General features: G+C 41.3%; 1 protein-coding gene across 1 annotated transcript; it reads right to left on the bottom strand.

Moving 5' to 3' along the window:
- Window positions 1-6976: 6976 nt before the first annotated feature.
- Window positions 6977-19420, bottom strand: meis3 (myeloid ecotropic viral integration site 3). The gene is made up of 13 exons (XM_038692212.1): window positions 19110-19420; window positions 18630-18731; window positions 14490-14629; window positions 13600-13774; window positions 13467-13517; window positions 13315-13365; window positions 12770-12919; window positions 12524-12632; window positions 11833-11978; window positions 11125-11201; window positions 10157-10215; window positions 9961-10047; window positions 6977-8233 (listed from the first exon to the last, which is right to left on the bottom strand). Exons 2-13 carry the CDS (start codon window positions 18639-18641, stop codon window positions 8034-8036), a joined length of 1257 nt encoding a protein of 418 aa, XP_038548140.1. The 5' UTR covers window positions 18642-18731; window positions 19110-19420; the 3' UTR covers window positions 6977-8033.
- Between the last annotated feature and the right edge of the window lie 4100 nt (window positions 19421-23520).

Genomic DNA, 23520 nt, shown 5'->3' with positions numbered 1-23520 from the left:
TTTAATTACAGCGGAGTAATAAGCACTTTTTTACAAGTTGAATTGGCAATTGAAATTAGAGTGCCAGGTCTTCAGCTTCCTCGTGCAGGCCTAATCGATCAGCGCATGAGCAGCGTATGATGCGCTCTTGAACCATCATCCACTATAGCGCACGTCTCTAGTACCTTTGTTGCCGCTTTGGAGGATAACACGACTTAACTCGAGTAACACATGGCTGCCACCTGTTGGCCGATCTAGGAACAGTGTCTCTGAGAAGAAACTTAGCAAGCAAGTGCTTTCTTCAGTCGCTTTGGGTTTAGCAGATGCTGCAGCATTTTGGCTGATATGGATCTCATGAAAACCTCAAGGGGCTTTTTTTTCACACTGTTTTCGCTCGGTCTTAAGGGTACATTTAGCCACTTGGTGATCACGGCCGCATCTCCAGCAGCTCTTGTTTGCGTTAATGCACTCTGTTTCCTGCTCTTTTTTACTATATGTAACAGGTGACGCAACAAAAGAGGTGAAAGTACATGAGAAGATGAGTTAGCCGTTGAGCATGAAGCAATAAAAGGTGTTGAAGTAGTGACTGAAGTTGAAGCACTTGTGATAGTTGCAGAGTAACCATTTAAAAACGATTGGCAGTTGAGGTTGAAGGACACAAATAGCAGAAGTGAATGAAATGTTAAAGGAGTTGAAGTTGAAGCAGTTTGAAAGGTTCAAGCGTCTGTCAGAGATAAAAGCACAAAATGGAGTAGAAGAGACAGTTGAAATGTTCGTAGGAAGTGAAGTAGCAACATTTCAGTGGAAGCTTTTGCCATTTCATCTATTTTACATGTTGTAATTTGCAGTACATTTTTCTATTCTATCAAGTTCACATCGTTGCAGGAGATAGTTAATATGACCACATTTTGTCATAACAGTTAGCAGTAAACTCAAATGTTACCAAAATAGTTCATGAATGCACATACACTGAACATGCATACACATGTAGATAGTTATACGGCGGGGCCTCTTATGTTAATGTGCACACACATATGGAACCGTATCGTCGCTGCATTTTAAATGGCCGAGCCAATCAAATTTGCCTAATGAGACATCTGGCATTCTGCCTGCATGTGGATGTCGGACTCACACAAACAGCTGGGCCTTTACACACACACACACACACACACACACATATTCCCTTTCTCCTCTCACACTTTATCAGTGCTGTCAGATCTGTGGGAAGAAACAAAGTGATACATGCCGGATCACACATTTACTGGGCACACACACACACACACACACACACACACAAACACACAGCAACACTTGAGGCGTTGAGGAAGGAGTTGTGGTTAAGACTATGCTGGCCAATGCACACTGTCACACACAGTTCTTTCACACATGTGATATATTATGCATACGTGAGTGTGTGTAACGCACTCACCACGACCATAAATTAGATATATGGCAGTCGTGGCGGCAGTGGAGGAGGGGGTCCGCAGAGAAGAGAAGAGAAGAGAAGAGGAGTGTGTGTATTTGTGTGTATTTGAAATGGGGGGGCGGGGCTTGGAGGGGGGTGGGGGGGGGGGCACAGATGGCTGTGGCCTGGGGCATTCGAGGTACTGCAGCTAAACATGGAGACTGCAACACACACACACACACACACAGAAGATTAGTGTGTGGGGTGCTCACATATACAAACACTTAAACATATACTGTATAGAAGGAGGAGAAACAGGAGACAAAGAGCCACATGCAGTACAACAGTGTCTCTATTTCCACAGTGTCCACAGAAATCAAGAAACCTTCATAACCATTATGTAACTAAATACATTCACTCACTTACAGTACAAATTTGACTTTAGTTAAATACTGTACTTTTGACTCCACTACATGATGGCTGTGGTTACTGGTTACTGTACAGATTAAGGTGTTGCATATAAAATATACTTTATGATACAAGGTGATAGATTAAACTACAGTACATAAAGTAATTCAGATAATCTCCACCTCAACCTGCTGCAACAGTAAAAGGTTGTTTACACATCAATGCACAGGTAAAAATGCATAATACCAATGTACTTTTACTGAAGTTAAATGCAGGACTTTAATTTACTTTAATTATAATAATAAATAATTATTTTCATATTTTACTTAAGTAAAGTATATAATTCAATACTTTCTCCATCTCATCTTGTATATTTTCCTGTTAATGCAAAATGTCAAGTAAATTAAGCCCTCGTAAAACCTCGAAGATTAGTATGTAGTATTAGTATACCCCAACAAAAAAGGAAAATCATTACGACTGTTATATGTTTTTAGTACGTGAGCATGTTTCTTTCTGAAAATGTAAAGGAATGTAACCATTACAAACACATTATTAGACATAAAATAACTACAATTTGCTTTTGTATGTCATAATAAATTTCTGCTTTCCTGGCGCATTCTATGCCCGATTTTATTAATGATCATTGTGCTTTAAATACCCTAAAGATGCCTTCCGCTGCTTCACTTACAGCTCAGAAATCCTCTTAAATTAGTTTGGAGAAAGTGTGGAGATTGATTGTGTCTTTACTGTGCTGGCCTGCCTTGTCCTCATCTGTCAGTTGTCCTCTATAATACATGTTAGTGTCTTTGTCTTTACTGTGGCCTTTCAGAGGCTGTCGCCATCCAACAGCTTGCCTCTGTCACGGCTCGTTCACACACTGCAGCACAATAAAACTTTCACCCATTCTCTTTCTCTTTTTAACAGTCCTGGTCCTTTTTCATTCAGTTCCTCCCTGCTCTTCCTCCTTTCGCCTGCATTCCTCCATTCCTTTCTCTTTCTCTCCCCCTCCCTCTCTTTTACTCTCCCCCTCCACCCAGTCCCTCCCCCTCCCTCTCTCCCACTTGTCTGAACTCTGACAGGTGTGTAATTGAATGATTAATGACCAGCAGAGGAACCCACCCCTCCCACACACAGGCACACACTTTATGTTAAAATGGCATTGTACATATTTATGCACACACATATTCATGCCCTGACATACGCAGGCGTGCACATTTCCACATTACACATGTGTATTCATTTTGCTTCAATTGCCCAAATGGTCAAATTCAAACCAGTGGGACTCTTGAAATGATGGAGACATTATAAGGAGTGTAGCAATTCAGTGAGCGCAATATATATGAAGACATCCTGCACGAGGCCAACACTGTACAAGTACTGCAATGGAGCTCATTTTAAATGACAATCACACTGTTGTCATTTTAACCAAAATGTTTCAACATTTGCGAATTTTATAAAATACATTTCCCACAAAAATGTGCTATTCGCAAGCCAAATCCATACACCTCTGATTTGGGAGGCTAAACAACAAGCTCCACTTCCCTACGCTGTATTCTCTACAAATCACAAATACTGAAACACAAAGACATTCAAGCGCTTGTCCCTCCCTTTCCCCTGCACCTCTTTATTTGTCGACATAAAGGCAGATTTTATGAGGCGTAATTCCCACCGTCTAATGGAGTCTTGTGTTGGTGAGAGAAAAGGCTGGCAATCTATCTGAACCAATCATAAGCTGAGGCTATGGCTATGAATTATGCTGTGTTTTAGTGACTGCAGTTAGTAGGGCTGTTCACTGATCTAAGAATAAAGTATGTGTTGTTGATTTTTCTGCTTAGGTCCCTGCCTGGGTCAGGAAGTTGCAGGATTATACATTTTAGGATTCTTGTTTTCAAATAGCTCGAGATAAAAAGAAAATCTTTCAAGAGTGGTGAGTTCAGACATTATGAATCTAGATAAACAGGTTCAGTTGTATTTATAAAGAATCTGTGTGTAGAAAGCAGAGCCTGACTGATCCAGTTGGGGAAAGTACATTGTTTTGGTTAAATGTTAAACCTTCTCTGTACTGAACCAAGACCACAATCTTTCCGGAAACATAACCAAGTGCTACAAGTGTCAAAACAGATCCATAAAAAAAGTTTCATAATGCTGTACCAGTGCGAATAGATGTTGGGGGAAAAAAGATAAATGTTGTCAGTGAACATTTTACTGATACATTAAGGATAAACACAAATAATGAAGTGTCTGTCTGTCGTTCGGTCCACCACTTTGGTATCGACTGAAATAGCTTAACAAAAATGAAATGTTGATGTTGCCCTGTGGATGACTCCTAATAACTCTGGTGATCCATTTCAGCTTTTCACTTTTCATCTAGCACAAACATAAGGTTGACATTTGTGATATTGAGTGTCTTGACCACCATTAGATGGATTGCTGTAACTGATACCCTTAGTCTTATTTTAACATAAATGCATATTTATCGATTGAGCTCTATGTAAGTAAAGTGAAATAGAGAGATATGAACTTTTCTTTATATTATGTTGCTTCAGAAAAAAGTTGGAGGAAAGATTTTAAGTGACTGATGTTTCAGATCAGACTGGTCTAAAGCAACATCCTTATGGACCGTATACATGTAGAGTGTTCCATGTGACTCAGGTTTACATTGAAATTGTTGCACTGTTTTACAAGACATGTTACATGTTGTGAAAAAAATGGCAGTGGAGAGGTGAAAGAGTAAAAGTGAGGGGCCCACCCTGACCAACACGTCTTTGGAGTGAGTGTGTGGACGGACAAAGAGAAATGAAAAGTAGAGGGGTGCTGAGGTCAGGACCTGAGTGCCAGGGAGAACAGCCATTTCCTGTTGACCTCTGTTTAAACTCTGGCCCCTGACCCCTTCCTGCTCCAGGGCGAATGGGGGCAGGGTGAGGAGGGTATTCACTATTTGTTGTGTGTTTGGGGTGTTGCTGGTGGATGTAGGGTGGCAAAAGGTGAAATTATGTATGGATGTTTGACGGCTAAAAGGATGTAGATCAGAGAAGAGGTGAAGGTTATGGGTAAGGCCATGTACATCAGGAGCTGTGATGGGAAAAGTTTGGAGGGATAACGTAGAGGTTGTTTAAGTTTTGGTAAGTGTATGACACATGATATTATCCTTACATCAGGTGATAAGCAAGTAGGGAGGAATGATGTGTGGACTGGAAAATATTTACGCGCTCTGGTCTGTGCTGTGAAGTATTAAAGCATTGAAGATCTTTCTTCACTGTGAGCCTGTGTTCCAGATCACTGTGACCGCAGCCTGAGGTCTCCATCAGAGTCACTCCACTTACCGTATACAGTATAAACTGCATAGTATAATATTGCAGAACAATTCAATCTGGCGGTTCATACCTTACACTGATTTGGGCATCAGTGGCGATACAGGATGGAAACCTCCAAATTATTATAAACATAATTGTCTCATGAAAAAGCCTTTAAAGCCTTATTTGTAACCAACAGTAAATGTGCACTATTACGCTCAAGTACTTTACCTTTAACTATTGAAACAGGCAGCAGTAATGGTCTCCATGAAGAGCATAGACTTTGTTGTAATGGGATGTAGGTGAGACTGAAGTTGACGTTTATTTCATATGTTTCATATGTTTAATTGCTAATTATTGATAATAATAATAATAATAATAATAATAATAATAATAATAATCTTTATTTGTAGAGCACTTTTCAAAAACAAGTTACAAAGTGCTTTAACAAGTGTAAAGACAATAATACCCACGAGACAATAATACAAAAACAATACAAGCTAAAAGCATGGAAAACATTGAAAAGACTAAAATACGTTTAAGATAAATATAAAAAATTAGTAAAATACAGTAAAATAAAAGGGATAAAATAAAGTCATAAAAGGGATAAAATAAAGTCGATAAAGATAATAAAGATAATGATCTGTACTGATGGTTTCACACCAGCCTCCCATTTTATAACCAGGTGGGTACCAAAAGATTCTGCACTAGGTCCATTATTATTTAGAATCTACTACCCGTTTAAACAAAGGTTATAGCTCTTGAGCTATATATAGCTATATAGCTATATATAGCTATATATAGCTCAAGAGTATTGTTTTTAGTAAAATGTAATTTTTGATTACTTCTTCCAGTTTTCTGATTATAAAAAAAACCTTTTAGTTTTGATATGAAGGGAACGTCTTTGTGGCAGATTTTATTTGTTCAGCTTGGGACAAAAGACAAAGTTCTTTGTTTGCATTGTAATGTTACATGTAAAAGAAAAATGACCTAAGTAACCAACTAACCAACTAATTAAAGGTGCAGTCAGCGATTCTAATCCAATTCACTTTTCTTTATCAAATTCAGTGAATGTCTGTTCATGGTCCGCCATCTGTCCGTTCTGTGTGTGTACTGAAAGACAAATCTGGTGTTTGTACACAGCCCTGGCTCTATAAGTGGGAAACAAACAAACACAATTCCAGCTGGACGCTCTCCCTCTTCTGCGTCCTGGCGATAATGTTATGATAAATACAGGTATAATATAAGGATTGCTTCAATAATGTGTTTCAGAGCTTCTGAAAGTGTCTTTGTTTGGCTATTGAGTTCAAATATCAACAATTTTTCCTCTGGAATGGCTGAATTTCCCTTTAACTTGCAGTTTGTGTATAATAAATTAATGTAGTTTACCTTTTTGTACTAACAGGAAGTGATACAAATTGAGCTAGTTTCTAATCAAAATAGTTTAAAAAAATATTCTTCCTATCTCCTGGCGACCTGTCCAGGGTGTACCCCGCCTTGCGCCCGATATCAGCTGGGATTGGCTCCAGCCCCCCCGCGACCCTGTACGCAGGATAAGCAGTTGACGATGGATGGATGGATTCTTCCTATCTCACCAAAATCTGCCATTTTGTTTTGTGCAGTTAACAAAAGCTGTTGATAAAAACTGCACACTCAATCCAAAATCAAGTAAATCTATGCATACTGACCTCTATCAATTTAGTTACTAAAAACCTGTTTTAAAACGTGTAGGATAAAAATGGGACACTCTGACCTGCATTTTCAGTTTCTTTACCTTGACTACACAGTTCCTCTATACAAATAACTGTTGTCGGATACTTCAAATCCATCACCACCTGCGCCAGAGCAATGACTCAGACAACAAACACAAACAGATGACGAGTGACAAGTCTTACAAAAAAAACATTTTAATACTTTAACTGTATTTCCCATCATCATTCAGAAATGTTTCAGCAGTTCGTGCAGAGTGGAGAGGGAGCCGAATGTTTTAAGAGTCCTTTGGCTGCAGCTCCCCTCACACACCGCTGTGACAGACAAAATGAACTAGAAATGCTTATAGACGATTGTGTGTGTGTGTGTGTGTGTGTGTGTGTGTGTAGAAATGGTTTTCAGTGTAGTGCATGTTGCTATGTGTGTATTCTGTGTGTTTGCGCGAGTTTAGGAACGATCCTAAGGTAACGGACACCGGTTGGCATCTTAAGGAGGTCAGTGGTACGAGAGCGAGGCAGACTGGAAGTCATTCATAGTGTTTAGCTTCATGCTGAGGAAGAGCACTAATATTTCAACAAGCTCACGTGAAGCCGCATCCGTCTGGCGTGGCACACATAAATACAAAAATAGTATAAGAAAAAACCCGGAAAAATCAGCTTTAAATAAAGTGTGTGTTTGTGTGTGTAACGTGTGAAGGAAGACAGGGAGTAGTGACGAAGGCGTATTCACAGGATCAGGTCCCATCCAGTAACGTCCGTGTGCAGTTGCAAAGTCTGGGGATAAATATGCATCTGTCTCTCCGATCGGACGACCGTCTTCCTGTGATTCGGCAGGCATGATGGGAAGTGTAGTTTAAAGCATGTGTCTCACCCACAGGACACAGTGGAGACATTTGGAGAGGAGGAAGCACTTCTACTCTGAAAGAGGTATGGCTTAAATCTGTGGGTCCAGACGACGGTGTGTGTGTGTGTGTTATGTTTATGTCTACTTGTGTGTCTGTGTGTGTGTTAGCGAGTGGAACAGCTACATAGAGGTCAGTGTCTCTCAGTGGGGAATGTAAACTTTCGGAGAAATGTGTCTTTTTTCTTTAAATAGTGTTCTGTATGTGTCATTACACATACACAGCAGCGCGCGCACACACACACACACATATGGATCATCGCACACACTCACATACACAGATTCATACAGTCATTTGCCAACACTCACACACACACACTCCCTAACTGCCCCCACAGCTAGTGTGCATGTATGTCCAGTCCCTGGGCGAGGAGTGGCTCTGCGGGGTGTGCGTGTGGCGGCGGGTGGAGCAGCATGGCGGTGTGGGGATGTGGGCCTGGGTATGGGTGGAGGGACGGTCCCGGGTGGGGAGGGTAGCCTGGTTGGGACAGTAGGGCGCCGGGGTAGTCGCCCTGCAGAGAAGACATCCCCTGGAGACCTGGTGGGGAGACGCAGAGGACAGGTTTACATTCTCAGTGGAGATAAAGTGGGATATAAAATTTGGTTCCTAAATAAAAATCTGCCTTTGGCAAAGTACACCATCCTCATTCACAGTATAATAAAACAACAGTCAAGTGGGAAAGTAATAGTGGGCAATGTTTTTTTTTTAATCAGTAACTTTACTTGACTAAATCATGTTTTGATCTGCACTGGGGAGAACATAATTTGATGGTTCTCCATAACTGAAACTGGTCATTAAAGCCATAATCTGTTATTCATTTATCTATTTAGCACAGAGATGAAACATCTGCATTTTGTGTTTCTCAACTGATCTTAAAATGTAAGCATGCCTTCCCACTATGTTAACCCCATAACATACAGTCTTTATTTCCCCTTTTTGTTAAAATCACCTTATTCACTGTCTGATGATATCTCATATATATTCTGCATTAATTTGTTCCAGCTCTAACTTATTTTATGCATATTTTCCTAAAATTCAATTCTTTTTGGAAGCTTTCAGATTTCGAAATTAAATGGCTGCACAGCGTGAGATTGTAGCTAGTTTTTCTTCCAACAGCATCAGAAAACATTAATACCTTGGATGTACTTATTGTCTAGTGTCTAATGTATTAAAAGATGTGTCTGTCAGTGTGAGAGGTTCAGAGGTTTTGTCGTGATTTTTGGTGATCTGCTGACCTTTACTTCACACTAAAATCACATATTCTCTTTTTATAGCTTCAGTCCACAACTTCCCACACAACGATGCCTTCTCCAGCATAAGGAATTGAACAGGTGATAAAAATCAATCATTTAAATGATGTTAAAAAGCAGATATAAGTAGTGAAGTTGTTTAGGGGTGTGTAGAAGTCCGTAACGAAAACACCTCTAACACATCATTAAACAGTAGGTGAGTCACTTTATTTATGCTTCTAAATATTTATTTTCATAGTATTTAATGAAAAGGCAAATGAGGATTAAACAGAGATAAATATCTACAGTATATCTCATTTTTATTTAAGATTTCTCAGTTCAACTCTGTCCCTTATCAAGGTACACAGCAGTGCCTACGTTTTACGATCTCCTTTTGACCTTTCCATGAGTCGACTTAAAGGTTACGGCTGGTGATTTTGTATATTTTTCTTATTGTCAACAAATGCTATGGAAAGACTAAAATGAGCAGTGTGACAGCGCTTTTCTTAATATTTTCCACTTCTGAAACCCATCTGTGGCTTCATTTATGACAAATGAAGAGGTCAAACTTAAAGTTACTCTTGTTGGGGACTATTTTCAGCTGCAGATTAATCCACATTTGGTGCTCTAGTGAGTATTTTAGGGCAGCAGGACAGTGTGTGTAGGACTGAGTCAAAATAAACTACAGTGTGTGTGTTAATTAGGGAACATGTGATGACCCCATGTGACAGTGTGGCTCATTGGTGTTTTCATAATAGTCTTTAGACAACAATGGAGCTTTATGTCACAGAGGAAGAAAATATATCAGGCTTTGGATAAACACACACACACACACACACACACACACACACACACACACACACACACACACACACACACACACTTGTTACTAGCATCAATTCAGTGTTGGTTTTGTTCATTCATGGGATTTGACAGTAAAAATAATAATATATATCACCAGCTTTATCCTGTAGTAGTATATGGTGTACTGTCAGTATGTGAAAGTAAGCAGTATTTCACTTCAGGCTACTGTACCTGCTGTTCGAAGGCCGAGGTGGGCCTGTCCATCAAGCCCGTAGCCCCCAAGAGCTGCTCCCTCTGGGCTGTAGGGACCACCCTGACCTGTGAGACAACACGCCATCAGACACAAATATACAACACACACAAGCTCATATATACACAGAGATGTTTACAGAGCGACCGACCGGCTGACTGACTTATAAACACCGACCTGAGCGATTTGACTGGTCAATCATCGGCTGAACTATTCTCCTCCTGGCGTTGATGAACCTGCACAGGGAAGAGAGACATAAAGAAAGAACAGAGAGAGAGAGAGAGCGATGGACAAGGCTGCCGTTAATGGAGAAAAAGGCTGACCAGGAGACTATTAACCTTTTCCATTTTACAACCACTTAACCCTTTCAGAGGGCAGAGTAAATCAACATTAGGGCAGAGCAAGTATCGATCGCCCTGTGATAATTGATTGATCTGCATTGATCGGGTCACTGTGTGTGTGTGTGTGTGTGTGTGTGTGCAGGGGTACAGATGAAAACATGCACATAATCAGATAACAAAATCTATTGTTTAACATGTAACACACATTTCATAATTTGGTTTTGTAAGTGTTTCTGTGGTACAGAAAATTAACCTAATGAAACTAATTGATCAGAACAGGTGTGTGTGTGTATGCATGTGTTTGGGTGTGTATGCTTGTGTGTGTGTGCAGATGTATGTGTGCCTGGGAAGTGAAGAGGGAATTTGGGAGCAATAAACCATCTGATTATTGGATATTGATTTGCAATTCTGTTTTATGAACATAGAGAAAATGGATTTTTACTGTGCTGCGGCTTCAGAAAAAAAGTGCTTCGCAGGACATTTCTTCCACTGTTACAAGCTTCTCTCTAATAAAATAGATTATAGTCTCCTCTAAAGGTCTAGTGAAAGTGCCACCTTTCAGTTAACTGACACTTATTTGCACAATAAAGAGTTACAAAGACAAAAAAATGCGACTTAAGTGAGGTGTGAAATACTGATACGGTTCATTTCTACAGCAGACTATCACGCCAACATATTATTGACGTGGCAACGGCCATGTTGTTAAATTGAAAGTTGACGCTTTGCATTTAAACATGACAGTTTAACTGATTATTGATAAGCCACAGGGCTAGAATTAGTGTATTGATTTGAGAGTGCACTGACCAGTTGTTGACCTGTAAGATGGTCAGTCCTGTGTCCTGCGCCAGCTGCTTCTTCTGCTCCTCAGACGGGTACGGGTGCTGGGAGAGGACACAAAGAGCTAGGGTTAAAGAAATCCAAACACTCCAGACTCACAAGTGAGGCTTTGGTGGCTTGTTTTGATGTGGGCAAATGTGTGTGGATCAACGAGGGGATAATCTTGAGGCTACTAGTGACATAATAATCTACAATGAAATAGCCTACGTGATTGAAATGAGTGAATACTGATGACCTTCCATCTGCACTCACATTCTCAACCTCTCACTCCCTCTCTGTATTTCTCTCTCTCTCACACACACACACACATAATAATTGGAGTGAGGCAACATTTGACCCGCCTCATTTAGTAACTAATTACCTCACCAACAATTACTCACTCCATTTCTATCACTTCCACAGTTATTCAATAGCGAGCATATTCACATAATCACTTAATCCTCCATTTTTTCATTAATTTAATTGACCTCCATTATACACTCAGTTCCCCTCTCTATCTATTCTTGTCAGTGATGTTTTGCCTCACACTAAATCCTCTCTTTCATTATGCTCCCATACAGCGCTATACACAGGCTCTGTGTTACAGCTCTGCGGGATGGTTTTAATATGGTCCACATTCAATATGTTCAAGTGTAATAATTTTACTTGACAGAGAACGTGACAAAGCGCTCTCACCGACAGGTGCTGGAAGAGCCATGCTCTCATGATGTTTGTGGCCACTTTGGGAAAGATCCCTCTCTTCTTGTTGTTCCTCCGGTCTCTGTCGGACTCGTCCTCTTCTCCTGTACTGGGGGAGGCCATTCCTCCGTCCAGACCATCGCCTGCAGGGACGCACGTATATCATAACTCTGTGTGAGTGTCTATTAAGGTGTAACTGTATGTTTTGACAGGCATGTTGTATTTTTTTTTTTTTACAATTACATCTATTTACCAATACCATTTTTGAGCCAAAAAGTAATGAGACTTTTCAGTGTTGCTTTTCGAATTTGACATATAATTGAACACATCTACATGCAAAACTCACTGTAATTGTAATAATAATAACATGAATGCTTTCCTATGTGTAAACTGATTAAAATGTTGCATTACAGTTAATACTATTTAAGAACAATTACTGTAACACTGGTAAATTCTGCTACAAATATGTAAACAACCAAAGTGTATCATATCCACAATATCAGGTATTAACAACAATGATTAGCTGATGAGATGAAGTTATGCCAGATGCATATTATATATGCATATACATCAATAAGTAGACTGTGTGTGAATGTTGCAGGTACAAATTTCTTTCCCTTCATGCATCCTTGCTGTGCAGTGCAGTGTTTCTTTCACACAGCAGTATTTTTACTGTGTGTGTGTTTACCTGTGTCGCTACAGTTGTCTGCTGTGCTGAGTGAAGGCAGGCCACAGGTGCCTGGTGTTCCCAGAGGAGTAGTGGCGCATTCATCTGGCTCCCGTAACCATGATGCATTCTGCAGGGACAGAGAGATTGAGAGGAGGTTGGAGTAGTGGTGGAAGATGGGGAATTCCCAACAGGTGAGAGAACAAGGAGTCATTATTCAGACATCCAGTGGATGCAGCTTCTTGTTCGACATTCAGCTCGTCTCACCTGCTCCGACAGACTGGAGCAGGATCCAGTGAAGTCCTCCATGTCAGACTTGGAGCCGCCCTCCCGGTCATCCAGGATGAGGTCTGTGGGCATTTTTCCCTTCAGACAGGTGATGTAGCGATGGCAGAAGTTATCACACAGGTCATGCACCTTCGGAAACAGATTTATATTCATCAGTGCACGTTAACATGTTAACATCACTTCCTAATCAGTGCCTAAAAAAGGTCATAGTAGTGCTGTCAACATTAAAGGGACAGGTTCATATTTTTTCAAGTCTCTCTTATTAAAACAACATACACATGCTCATACGTACATTTAAGCAGTTTTTGCTTGCTGTAATAATTCCTCCTGTTTAAAACTATGATTAAACAAACTTTGTTTATTCATAAATTTTATGGCAAACAGCATGTGATTATAGTGCTGCTTAGCACTGACACACAAGTGCTGGATGTCAGACCTTCCCACAAGCACCTTAACGCACACAAACAAAAAAACACAAAAAAAGTTGAGATTGACCAATAAAGACATGCTTCTCTCGCACTAACCTTCTCTAACTCCAGTAAATGAAAACGAAGAACCTGTATGGCCTGGATCATCTGTGGAGAGGAGAATGTGGATTACTTATCAACACATATCCCACAATGCATGTGTGAAAAAGTTTGTTCATATTTTAGCGTGATTTCAGCATGTATCATACCAAGTTGTCCAGCTCGGGATTGGAAGAAAATATGGGCTTCTCCGAACGGATCTGCAACACAATATAAACACAAATATTACAAAAACATTTAACTGTCTGTTCTGTAAAATTGGCCCTCACAGCTGTCGCTCACCTGCTTTGCAAACGCGGCGATGTCGTCGTTGAAGGATTCAGAGGAGCAGACGTCGCTGAGATTGGTCATGCCGGGGAGGTGGGAGTTGGCTGAAGGGGAAACGGAGTTTCGAGGGGAGCAGGTGGCGAGCTCGCACTTTTCAAACACTAAGGCCAGCAGTGGAAACAGTGGGTGACTGCATGCACACACACACACACACACACACACACACACACACACACACATACACAAAGACACACACAGTTAACATACTATACATAAACACAGTAACAGTTGACATAGTGTACACACGATACATTTACAGAAGGTATTAGAAGAAACTACAACACAGTATTTATAAAGCAGACAGCTGTAAACATTCACATTTATTTTTATAGTCAGTATACAAAAATATACAGTATGTTAATCTGCTCAAAGCGTACAAATGCAATTAAAACATACTATTTTCTAGTCACTAATGGGCTACATAAATCACTGTTTCCACCCCAGGGGCAACCTCTGTGTCTGAAAATGAAGCCAATGAGGAAGTAACTTAAATGTGCATTCTTTCTAACAGCCAGCAGGTGGCGACTCCACTGGTTTAAAAAAAAAAGTCTGATTGCATTGGTGTTAATGACTAAATGAGCCTACTCCTCACTTGATTTGTAACCTCAGTTACTTTCCCAATGAGTTTATAGTCTCAAGTTTCAAGTCTTCTTTAAAACAGCATGATGTTCATTTAGTAAATTATGGTCCCATTTACAGTAAAATAAATGATGAAACAGGTTTGCTTTAAGGTGTGGCTACCTTGTGACTGACGAGTGTATATTTAACCAGCTGTGGACTTGTTTTTGAGCGCTGTCTGTGATTTCGTCTGAGAACTTTAACCCTTTCAGTGTGTTTTCACTTACCCATAGATCTGGTCTTTGTGGTGTTTGAGGGAGTCGGGGATAGTGGGTCCGTACTGTGGGGGAGGAAACGGCCTGACGTCGTCGCCGTACCCCCCCACCGACATGCCCTCCGACCCTGAGTAGTGCACCAGCTCTTCATACTGAAACACAATTAGATGGAGAGACAGTAAACATGAGACACATTCGACATCTGTGCCTGTCTGACATCAAATCTTATTGTGATTTTATTATGTGGCTGAGCTGTCAGAGGGCTTCAGCCACACAGCTTATTGGACTCTCAGTTAGGAGATCTGCAGTGTTGCGTCTGAGCTGTGGGACACATTTTGTGCTACAAATAAGCTATTAGAAATTGATGTTGCATGTGTGTTTGTGTGTGTGTGTGTGTGTGTGGTGTGTGTGTGTGTGTGTGTACAAAGGCTGAAACTGGCATTTATTTTTATCATTAGGACTGATTAATTTTCTTAATATGTCAGAAAACATGACATATTTAATTAGCTTGTTTTATCAGATAAAACAGTCCAAAAGCCAAATATATTCCGTTTATGATCATAGAAAAACTAAGAAACATTCAGAAGCTTTTTTGGTTGTTGCTGATTCATTTTCTGTGGATCTGCTGGTCGGTTAATTGACTAATCGATTCAGCTCTCCTGTGTGTTCATGCATTAGTATTTATAGATTTTAGTGACAGTTACGTTATAGTGGAAAAATGCTTCAATCATTACAAGCAAAACAAAACAAACGTCATCAACAAAAACAAGTCCGAAAAGCCTCTTCTTTACTCAAATTATTCTAATATTTACAATGATATACTGTGGCTGAATACTACTCCCTGTGTGTGCGTGTGTGTGTGTGTGTGTGTACATTGATAGACCAATAAGACAGTTAGGCAGTTTTGTGTAGGCTACTGTACAATCCAGTTGTGTGTGCTTAAGCCCCATTTCCCTTATTAGAAAACCTTGACAATCTCTTTCCTTTCACTTCAGCAAAGGAGGTGAAGAGCAAAGAGGGAGATGAGATCCTTGGAGGAAGACAGTAGCTGCTAATGTCGTCTCCTCCCTCCTAAACTCAGACTAGGCAGGAGCCGTGCTGAGATGTCCCTCACAGGCCGCTGTGACAGCCTCGCTGGGGCCCACTCTCTCACACACACACAGACACACACACACAGACACAGTGAATCAGACACACATATGGCACACTCACAGACACATTCACATGCACAGATACAGCCAGAGACAAACAGCGCTCGCACACATAGCATCATGAATATACATGACTCCCTTGTTTCCCCCTGTCCTCTGTGTTACAGAGCTAATTTGTGCTTCACTGCAGCTTATGTCTCTGAGGCAACGTTGCTCAGGTCAGCAGATCTGCCTCTGTTTCTGTTTCTGCTGGATTAAGGGGACTCCAGGTGCAGTCCCACAGGGCCACTGGGATCACAGACAGACAGACGGCACCTGCTAGGTGGCAGGACTCTTGTGCTTGTGGCACATAGCACAAGCACTCTTGTGCTTGTGCTATCCTGAATAGTGAGTGAGCTTGTGAGAGTTGTGCTTTACAACAGATGAGTACAACTGGAGGTAACTGCAGGGACAGTGATACCTATGTTATTCTTTCAGATTTGCAGTAATTAAAACTATATTTCTAGGGGGGTTGGGATTATTTTTCTTGGTATTTATGGAGTGCATCAAAACTAAATTGCAAGTGCTGAGGCAGCAACAGTGAAACCCAACATAAAATCAATTATTCTTTCAAATTATCTCTGTGTTAACCTCTGGGAATGAAATCATAGAGAAATTAAATTATCCCTTTTCATGTGCAAGCAGTGCCCTCCTGCAAACACTTCTACAGGACCCCTGGAGGTTGTCGGACCCCACTTTGGGAACCACTGTCCTAAATGGCTTATCAAATTGTTGTTTTTCAGAGTCCCATATGGCCACCGGGATCACAGAAAGCACCTGCTCTGAGGCCCTGGCCGGGACACCTTCTAGTTTTTATGGAGACTGGCTATTAACACAATCACCGCTATCGGATTGCGCGTCTCTCTTTACGCACGGCCCCTATCCGGTTTCTGCGCGTCAAGCGGATCAAAGCGCACAAGTCGAGATGACAAATTCCGCGAATTTTCCCTTTTTTTTTTAAAGTCACAGAGCTGGTAAACAGGCTTCAGGTGGCAGGACAGCATTTTCATTACACGTTTTAATTGTGTTTATTTCCACCGACGCAGAAAAGTTATTGCTGGCTTGACGGGCGTGTTTAGGCTGCTGCTGGGAAAACATATGCCCAGAGTCGATGTAGGAATTACATCATTTAGCTTTGTAGAACTGGATTTATATTGGACTGAAACAGAAAACTGTGTAAAAAAATAAATAGAAAATGAAATGGGTGCACAGCTTCCTCTCATATTTCAGAGGCTCTGAATTAACGGGTCCATTTACCTTTGTAAACATCTACATTTTTATTTTTTTGTACAATGCTTATTATCTAATACTAATGCCATTGCTGTACATAAAGAAATAATCCTGTAATTACCACGCAAACGCATTAGTTTCGTCAATGCGTCGATTTAGAAAACACAAGTGAAATGTGACTTTGCTTTAGGACTTTTTTTTTTTTTTGACCTCTAGAAAGGATCTAAATATCTAACAAAAACCTTGCCGAATTTGGCTGAAGATTCGTAGTTTTCTTCTGCACTTAAATAAAAAAAGACTGAGAACAACAAAAAAAGTTGGAACAAACTATAACTACACGGCCGAAAGCAGATACAAAGGAGGCTATTTAAAAGTTAATCACGCATTTGTTAAAGTTGCCTTAAGTAAAAATGTTTTTGGCTACTGGTAGCCTATATGGACGTTTAGATTCGCTCCTGTATTTAAAGCAGAAAAAAGCAAACAAATCACGTTGGACGTGTTATAAAAGTGCGATCAACACAGTGCCACAAAACAACTACAACTTTTAAAACTCTTTAAGGCGTCCCGACATGTTTTCAGCAAACACGCATTAGACCTCCAATCGCCATTTGATTTTCTTCAAATTTCATAAGCGTTTCCTTATTATACAGCGTTATTAGGCTACTGCACAAAATAGGACACTATAACGTTGAAAGGGCCCGTGAAACATAGGGTAACATCCATGTTTCTCTTTTTAACATCCAGTTTTCGTCACATATACCCAGAAAGTAGGTACATTTATATTATTAAACAAACAGCAGAAAGCTATTTTATTGGGAATCTCTTTATTTGAATTTTAAGCTGGTTGAGTTGAGACTGGGCCAGTATGTGTTTGGACCTTTCCTCTGCTTCTCAGCACTCTCTACCCTGCTCTGTTTTCATACAGCAGTGATTTTCTGCCTACACACTGTACATCTCTAATTGCTCTCCTCCACTCAGAGGTCTCAGTCCGCCTGCTGCTCGTCAGCCACTGCCTGTTTCTCCTCCACCTCCGCCACCACCATGCCTCCGAATCACTGTAGCAAAAAAACTGACCTACTTACGGAGTTGAAGTGCTGCATCTCCTCTCCTCTGCCTCTTAATGACTGAGCTAGCCCTTTGTGCCATTCTAACGCCTGGCTGACACTACACAGCAATAAATCCATATTATTCTAAGGAGAGGGTTAAATGTAAGAGGCAAATCAACAGTTTGTAAGTGTTTTGAAAGGTTGCTGACATCTAGATTGCAAGTTATACATAGCCTAACCTCCACTGAACTGCACATCACCTTATGAATTAGGGATTATGAAAGGTGGTGACCTTAAAAGTTGCTTTACAAATAAACATTTGGTGGCATATGAAGAACTGTTTTTCTTTACAGTACAAAAAAGGGATTTCTCGGTTGCTGTGATGCTTCTGCTGGCAGGTTTTTCTGCTGTGTTTCCCTAAACATTAAGCCCACGCCAGTAACAACCCACTAGTCTTTTTCCAGTGGGCCTTGTGTGTTGCATGGCCAGAGACCCAGCAGTGCAAAGAGGATTCCCACCCATATGCTCCCATAATGATGTCTTCCTAATTACATCTTCTCCTTGGTGATATAAAAGCTGGTATCCAGCCAGGCACTGGTCCAAAGCATTCACATAAATAATAATAATAATAATAAAAATAATAATAATAATGATAATAATAATAGCCTAATAATCAGCAGACCTACCCTCTTCTCCATGCGACTCGACAGCCAGTACAACACCGGAGATGATGATGCGCTGCTCGGCTAGTCCAGCGAGCTTTGCTCCCTTCCTCTGTCCCTGGCGTCCTGGAAATAAAAGTATATGTGATTGTTTTTTAGTTTTTTTTATATAATTGATTATCACTGAGGTTGTTAAACACGGTTAACATCATGCAAAAGCAGCCTGTACGGATTCAACAAAAACACAAGGCTGAGAATAAGAAACAGTGAAGACCTGCTCCTTCTGTCTGTTTACTCCGAGTCCATCGCGTTTTATATTACAACATTATGATGGGACTGGAGGTTTATGGACGATGATATCCTTGTGGACGCTACTGCCGACGTGAGCTTAATGGTTTATAATACACTTAGCGGCAATAAAGCTCGCAGCCTATTAAATGCTATTGGCTGATGAGTAGCGTAGCCGATATGCAAAGCCCCGGCGAATGGTGTAAAATGTCCCACCGAGACGTAAATATTCGCTGTAGCTATCCCTGCTCGGGCCGTGTCCTGTGTAGTCCAGAACCCCGGTGAAAAGGAGCAGCGGCTTCCTGCAGCGCCTCGCCTCCGCCTGGTCTCTAGCTCCGGCTCGCAGCCGTCGGGATGCTCGCTGCTGTGGGGGACGGATAAAAAGAGTCCCTTCCTTTTTGGCTCCTTGTGCTCGCTGTCCGCGCAGCAGACGGCGACAGGCTGCAAAATGTCACGGCTGGGAATGAGCGATGGTGTTTTCAGTCTCAAGAGGAGAGAAGAAGAAGAAGAAGGAGGAGGAGGAGGAGGAGGAGTGATGATGGTGGTGGTGTGCGGTGCGCGGGGAGGTTTCGGAGGGTCAAAACGCGGCGGGGTCTCTTGCCCCCCCTCCCTCCATCTCTCCCCCTTCTCCTCCTCTTCCTCCTTTACTCCTCCTCCTCCTCCTTATCACACACAACAAAACGCCGGAGAAGAAGAAGAAAAAGACCCCCTCGATCGTTTTATCTCGGCTCTCCTCCGAGCTGATATCGCTCCACCACCATCCCTCCATCCTCCCCATTCTATCATCTCGGGATAGCTCGGGAGAAGAATAGTGATAACTCGGTCACTCTAGCATGTTTAACAGACTATTAAACTCTGGATAATCAGTGTGATAATAACAGGACATATTATGTGTTAGATCCCTTACGCACGAGTGTCTGCAGCTTGCGCCACAGACATTTTTGGAGAAACTTGCTGTAGCCTATGTTTATGCACTTTAAAATGCACGTGACAAAAGTTAATTCTAATAAGGATCGTAGTAAAAATGAAGAGTTTTTACAAGTTGCTCCTCAAACCGGGTCATAAATAAGTTTGAAGCGTGCTAGATGACAAGAAAGCTACTGGCTGGTAATAGCTTTCAAGGTGTTTTATTGTTTCTGTCGACATCCATTGTAGGGCAGCCTTTTGACACTGCCCAAACGTCATCCTTTGGCCCTGTTTTTGTTGATTGAGAGAAGTGAGAAAACAAAACCATTATTGTGAGAAAGTTTCATTTTAACTAGAGAGAGAGAAAGAGAGAGACAAAAAAACCCTTTCACGTTTTGGTGGAATATCAAAACCCCCCCAGTCTTGTGTTGTAAATGACACCTAAGTAACATAATAATTATTCAAAACGCTCCCCTTTCCCCGGTCCCGCTGTGAGGGGCCAACAGGCGGCCGCACTTCAATCAGCAGCGGCTTGGCGGGGAACAGCGGGCCGGGGTAGGCGTCTCCGTGGGCGGCATGGAGTTTGACCGTGGGGCGGCCTGTGAGGGCCCCGCATCGTCCGTCCAGCCAGGGGTCTTTTAACTCCGCAGGGCGCTGGTTTCCTACAGGGGTGATCACAGCGCTCAACCCCCCTCCTACTCTGAGCCGGTAATACAGCCATGAAGCAGTGTCAATGGGCTGGAAAAGACGATCCAAGGCTTGTTTTCACTTTGTTAACAGGTTGAATGAAAAGGATTAACACTGAAGTGTGCACCATCTGAAGTTTTCATGCTGGCAGAGTTAGATTTCCTTATTTCTCTCAGTGGAAAACCTTCACAAACAACAAATCAGAAGCAAAACGTCAGAAATTGAGAGTGGCTTTTTGAGCTGAGCTTCATTGTTTTTCTTCAGGACACTTGAACCATAAATCTTAAGTCTCTAACATTTATCTAACGGACTATTATCTAAACATGCAGATTACACTCATTTACATCACAAACACCAAGAGATCTGTCATTTCTAACACATCTCCTTTTACCTTTTCTACCCTGCATATGTTAATGACAAGCATTTGTTGTTAAACCTGTGCTGAAAGGTAAGAAAACTGCAGTATGTTATCAGAATCGGGTTTATTGCCAGGTACATTTTCACATATGAAAGGACAAGCACATGTTCCATAATGACACACCCACCTTCAAGATTTAATCAAAAAATTGCATATAAAACAGAAAGGTGAAACATAAGTGAAAGATAAAAAGTGAGACATCTAAAGAACCTCAGAGGTCAGAGAGTGTCTCCTTTTATGGGAAGAGAAAAGACACTGTAACAGCCTCCTAAAAGAAATTATTTCAATTTTTGATTATTATTATTTAAACCATAATGTTCTGTCACCAAAACACTGTTTTACCAGTTTGATACTTTGTGTGAGAATTGCCTTTGAGCAAAATTTTGAAGTGATGACATGTTTCAGAAGTCCACTACAGAAAATGAAGCACTGCAGTGCAAACATGATTAATTTTCCATGGGCTCTGTATCTGTGATTTGTGTTGACAATACTTTTTACTCAGTAGGCTACTATACCCTCCCAAATCCTAAATAAGTCTATCCGGATTTCTGTTACTAGAGATTTATAACAGTTTGTTCAGAAGAGGCCAGAAAGAATAATGCTACTGTTTACTGTAGGATAACATAATGTACATTTCTTTGTGTATGAATGACTTTTTGGAAAACAAAAGGATAGAATAAATACTAGTTGCCCATAAAACAAAAAATGAGATATTTCCTCATTTCTGTTTGTCACAATCAAAAAATAAGTCCAATTTGTAGCAAAGGAAAGGGTTCTCACTTCATTACTTTTCCATATATTGAGTTGTAATAAGGATATAATAAGGAAGGTTATAATAAGGAAAATAAATATTTATTTTACTTTGGTTGATTTTGCAATTATTATTATTATTATTATTATTATTATTATTATTATTATTATTATTATTATTATTATTATTATTATTATTATTATTATTAACACATCACAGCAGTGGGGTCTATGGGACCCCTATGAGGAAGTAAAGTTATCTGCTCCAGCATTAAATAGATTTCCCTTTGATGTCTTTAGAAGATTTTCTTATTGTGAATAAGTTAAGTTAAATGAGGGATATTTCCCAACCTACATCTGTAAGGCTGAGCATCATTTCACATGTTTTCATACATGTCACTTGTGTGCTTTCATTTACATTCTGCTTTTGTTAATAGTACAGATGCATGTGTGGCGGCTGATTAAAATATAAAGAAATGCTTTCTTCCCTGAGGACTACCTTCCAGGTTAATTCAGGTTTACACCATCTCCTCTTCTGGTGGAGCTCTCCTGTAAGAAACAGACCCGTTTTCCTGCATCACACAGCTGAATATCAGTCAGGCAGGTTCTCCGTGGGACCATTCTGCATGTCAAGGCTGCTGCAGTTATTTGTCACTCCCTGTCAAGGCTCAATGCTCGGTCCTCTGCACCCACCAAGGCCTGTTGAGTGTACACGCTTGGACTAGCATGCATGTGTGTTCCTGACAACAGACACTGTGGTGTGTATGTGTTTGTGTGCCTGTCTGTGGCTCTGTGCACTTGCTTACTTGTTCGCTTGCGTGCTGGAGGGTCAGTTTCAAGGTTCTCCTCTTCTAAGTTGGTCCTTGCTGCAGGCGATGCCCTGGGCTTAAAAAAAACAAGCAGAGAGGGAAACGTGTTTATGAGAGTGTGTCTATAACTGTTGATGTTGACCTTCAAGATTGAATGTGTCTTTGTATCTCGCTGAATGATTTTTACTCTTCTACAAACTGCTCTTATCCTCTAGTTTTTGCCCAGCATGTTGCTTTTGGAGCAAACCAAAATACAACAGCTGTTGAGTCTGTCCCCATGATAATGCATTGTCTGCAAGGTGAAAAACAACCATCTCTGCTGCCTTCACCTTGCCACAAAGTTTACTTGACTCTACCAGAGAGAGAGGTGGAGGGAGGTAGAAGGCCACCCAGCCTTGTTGACTTCAGTGACTCCGCCATTAAGAAACTATGGCTGTCGTGACCTCCGGCAACCGCACACAACCACCCAAAACATCAGAGAGCTGTGACCTCCTCGACCGCCTGCATGACAGAAAGGGAAAGAAACAGAGAGGGGTAGTCGGGGTGAGGGTTGGTGGAGTGGCTGAGGGGTGCAGAGTGCATTTTTATGAGTCTGTGCCTCTCCAGTTTCTGGGTCATATGGCGGAATAGACATAAAATTTCCCCCCCTCCCTCCATCTCTCTCTTCTTGTACCCTCACCAAGCGAATCCACCTTTATCTGCCTGTCTGCAAACTTTCCCTCCAGTTCCTCTTGTTCTCCCCCAACCGAGTCATTTCTCTCCTTTATTTTCCCTTGCTGTTTCTACCTGTTTGGGCATGGTCTCTCTCATGCAGATCTCCAACCTTCCTTTTGCCTTCCCCTCGCCATCTCTTTTTGTACCATGAGCCAACACTACCTATCCCCCTTCTGTTATTTTCTTCCTATCCTTCTCCATCCCTCCTCCTTCTCCTCCTCCTCCCTGACCCCCCCCCCCCCTCTTATAGATGGAGATTAACTGGGGAGCGCAGCACCATCCGTCCTCCTGACTGTTTGTTGTTAAGGAGATGGATGGAGGCTCCCTCTGCCAGCCCCACGCA

Source organism: Micropterus salmoides, unplaced genomic scaffold (assembly GCF_014851395.1).
Source record: "Micropterus salmoides isolate LMB-PRFRI ecotype aquatic unplaced genomic scaffold, ASM1485139v1 Ms_hic_scaffold_3, whole genome shotgun sequence".
Taxonomy (NCBI): Eukaryota; Metazoa; Chordata; class Actinopteri; order Centrarchiformes; family Centrarchidae; genus Micropterus; species Micropterus salmoides.
Note: the sequence above shows the minus strand (reverse complement) of the source record. Positions and strands in the feature narration are given on the sequence as shown.

Excerpts from the sequence above, each read along its gene's own strand:
- meis3 (XM_038692212.1), bottom strand. Across the intron at positions 12,920-13,314 it reads ATTTACTGGAGTTAGAGAAG|GTGCATGACCTGTGTGATAA; the intron begins GTTAGTGCGAGA and ends CTGTTTCCGAAG. Across the intron at positions 8,234-9,960 it reads CCTCGGCCTTCGAACAGCAG|GTCTCCAGGGGATGTCTTCT; the intron begins GTACAGTAGCCT and ends TCTCCCCACCAG.